Source organism: Gavialis gangeticus, unplaced genomic scaffold (genome assembly GCF_001723915.1).
Source record: "Gavialis gangeticus isolate Ggan-Ray unplaced genomic scaffold, GavGan_comp1, whole genome shotgun sequence".
NCBI classification, from domain to species: Eukaryota; Metazoa; Chordata; order Crocodylia; family Gavialidae; genus Gavialis; species Gavialis gangeticus.
The window spans coordinates 29,258,059-29,260,866 of record NW_017728996.1 but is presented as its reverse complement, the minus strand read 5'-3'; the positions used below and the strand labels follow the sequence as shown (position 1 = coordinate 29,260,866).

The 2,808-nt window shown below is 40.1% G+C and overlaps 1 protein-coding gene across 2 annotated transcripts in view; it reads left to right on the top strand.

The window, feature by feature from the left end:
- Positions 1 to 2,808, top strand: part of FAM214A (family with sequence similarity 214 member A) — a 119,858-nt gene that overhangs the window by 104,477 nt on the left and 12,573 nt on the right. For both annotated transcript variants that reach the window (XM_019504238.1, XM_019504237.1), the window contains exon 11: positions 1,508 to 1,707. In XM_019504238.1, coding sequence (XP_019359783.1) covers positions 1,508 to 1,707 — 200 coding nt within the window. The remainder of the gene's footprint in view (positions 1 to 1,507; positions 1,708 to 2,808) is intronic.

Genomic DNA, 2,808 nt, shown 5'->3' with positions numbered 1-2,808 from the left:
AGCTGCCAACTAGACATCAAGCCATTGATTACTACCCTCTGAGTCCAATGCTCCAGCCAGTTTTCCATCCACCTTACAGTCCATTCATCCAGCCCCTCCTCCCTTAGGTTGCCTGCAAGAACATTGTGGAAGGCTATCAAAAACCTTGCTAAAATCAAAGTATACCACATCCACAGGTCTCCCTGCAGCCACAGAGCCAGCCCCAGCCCCCAAGGGCAATTTGCCTGGAGGGTGCAGTCCTCCCCTACCTTTTTCCTGCAGACTGGGCTGCCTCCCCAGCTGGGCTCCCCCCACCTCCTTGTCAGCCAGCCCTCACTGCTGAGTTAGAGAGCAGAGGGGCAGGGCCATCCCTGCTCCCTGGAGCAGACTGCACAGCCCAGCCCAGCCCAGGGCTGCAAAACGCTGGGATGGTGGGGGACTGTGATTTTACTTAAACCAAGAAGGCTAATGAGGGATTGGGGTTTTTTAAATTATTTAATGTTACTGAGTTGGGGTCCTTGAGGGTGAATTGGTCCTCGTGCACATGCTTTCGCACTGTGCCTTAAATCTTTCTGGAAGAGTGTCAAATGTCAGGTATAGGCAAGGCAAAACCACCTGCACAGTTTCCTGGTGGAAAAAAATAGCTGGCTTAGAGGTACCCATCAAATTGAGGCTTGGGTTGAAAAATTTGTAACACTTGTTTTAATTGCACAAATGTGTTTGTGCTAGTAACTCTTGGCAAAAAGCATTAAGTTTTAGAATGTAAATATCCCAAGAGAGTCTGCTGGTAGTAGCCTAAGCTTAGATTACTAAATTTTGTGCTAGTTTTTGCTTAGCACCTTGGGGAAAAAAATTCTAGTCCAGTTTTTAACATTTCTAATGGGTGACTTCTGAAATTCCCCCCCCCCCCACATTGTTTGCATAAACCTTGTTATTTCTAAGCAACATATTCTAGATTTTTTTGAAATGTTCATTATTAAATTAAATGTTGAATTACTATTCTCCTGAGATTAGAAACTGAAGCAACTAACAACTAAAACCAAACTATGCATCTTTCTTTAAGTTCAGTTTAGGATAGTGATTAACTAATTTGAAAATTTTCAGTTTGGTTTTAGAACATAAGAATGTGGTTTATTGTAATTACTGGAAGCATGGTAACGTAGCCAGAAAAGAGTATAAGCTGGGAACCAATACCAGAAATGAACCAAAATTAATTTAAAATAATATAATCGCTACAGTTGTAGAATGAAAGTACTAATGTGTACTACATTTGTGCTAATGATCACCTTTTTAATGCAAAGAAAAGAAATGGACATTTAATTTTGGTAGTAGCTGAAGTACAAGCTAAGCCTTAATATATTTTGAGTGAATGTCCTATGTAAAATGGGACAAAGGACAGAGGGGGCATTTAGTGAATCTGTAACCATTATTATTTGTTGGAAAATTAAGTTTTCATATCTTGCTATCTCTGTACTCAGCTGCTCTCTAAAATAGTTCTGTTTTTAAAGCAGCTGTTTTACCTTTTTAGACCTTATTTAACCCCAATAAGACTGTGGTGAAGATGTTTGTGGTGATCTATGACTTAAGGGAGATGCCAGCCAATCATCAGACATTCTTACGGCAAAGGACATTTTCTGTTCCTGTAAGACGAGAAGTCAAGAGAAGTGTCAATAAAGAAAACATTCAACAGACTGAAGAAAGACTACTACGCTACCTCATACATCTGAGGTAAGATTCTCAGAGTAAAGCAAAATAATTTGGTTGCTTCACAAAGAAGCTGTCACTTCCATAATTGCCTTGCAAGCCAGCCATATGAAATTCAAATTTGTGCTTGTAACTGAGTCTGCTAACCAGAATTTGTACTTAACAATAAAAACTGGGAAAAAGATAATAAATAGTATGTAATAGTAATAAATAGTAACATAAATAATATGTTGTGAAGAAACTTTTTGTTTAAGACTTGTTTCTTGGCATTCTCTTTCATGTGGAGTTGCTTCATTTATGTACCTATTCACAAGTGGAAAAATGAAGTATCGTATGGGCGAGGGTTAGCTAGTAAGAATCCCATGTGGACTAGAACTTAACACTTCCTGCTTAGGTTATACTGCGAAAGGTCCTTGACAAGCTGTTGCTAAAAATGTAGTGTCTGTTTCAATTGTTTACACATTTCCCACACTTCCACTAATAACTCCATCACTTTGTAAAAGATCTTTAGAGTGACTTGTTGTAGTAGTGTTTGAAACTGCATACTCTCACTGTTGTTCTGAATGAGACAGAGATTTAAGCAAGTATCCCTCGCTTCGGTTTTTATAGTATCTTTGTTCCCCAGCTGGATGCTGGTTTTGATGGATCTTGTCCTTGTACCATTTGCTGACTTGGGGCTGCACAAACCAACTAGAAAAGCAGAGCTGATAGCCAGATTACACTTTTTAACTTGATAATACCTGATTAATTTATAATTGCTAGTAAGACAACATAAAATCTCTAAAAAGGAGCAATGTAGTATCCACTTTAATTGCAGCTTCACAGACTAGAAGAGTTAAAGACCCAATTTAAGGAACAGATTCATAGATACTAGAGTTGGAAGAGACCTTGACAGATCATCGAGTCCAACCCCCTGCCTAGGCAGGAAAGAGTGCTGGGGTCAGGTGACCCCAGCCAGGTGCTTATCCAGCCTTCTCTTAAAGACCCCAAGGTAGGGGAGAGCACCGCCTCCCTTGGGAGCCCATTCCAGATTTTGGCCACCCTTACTGTGAAGAGGTTTTTCCTGATATCTAGCCTAAATCTGCTCTGTCAGTTTGTGACCATTGTTCCTTGTTACCCCAAGAA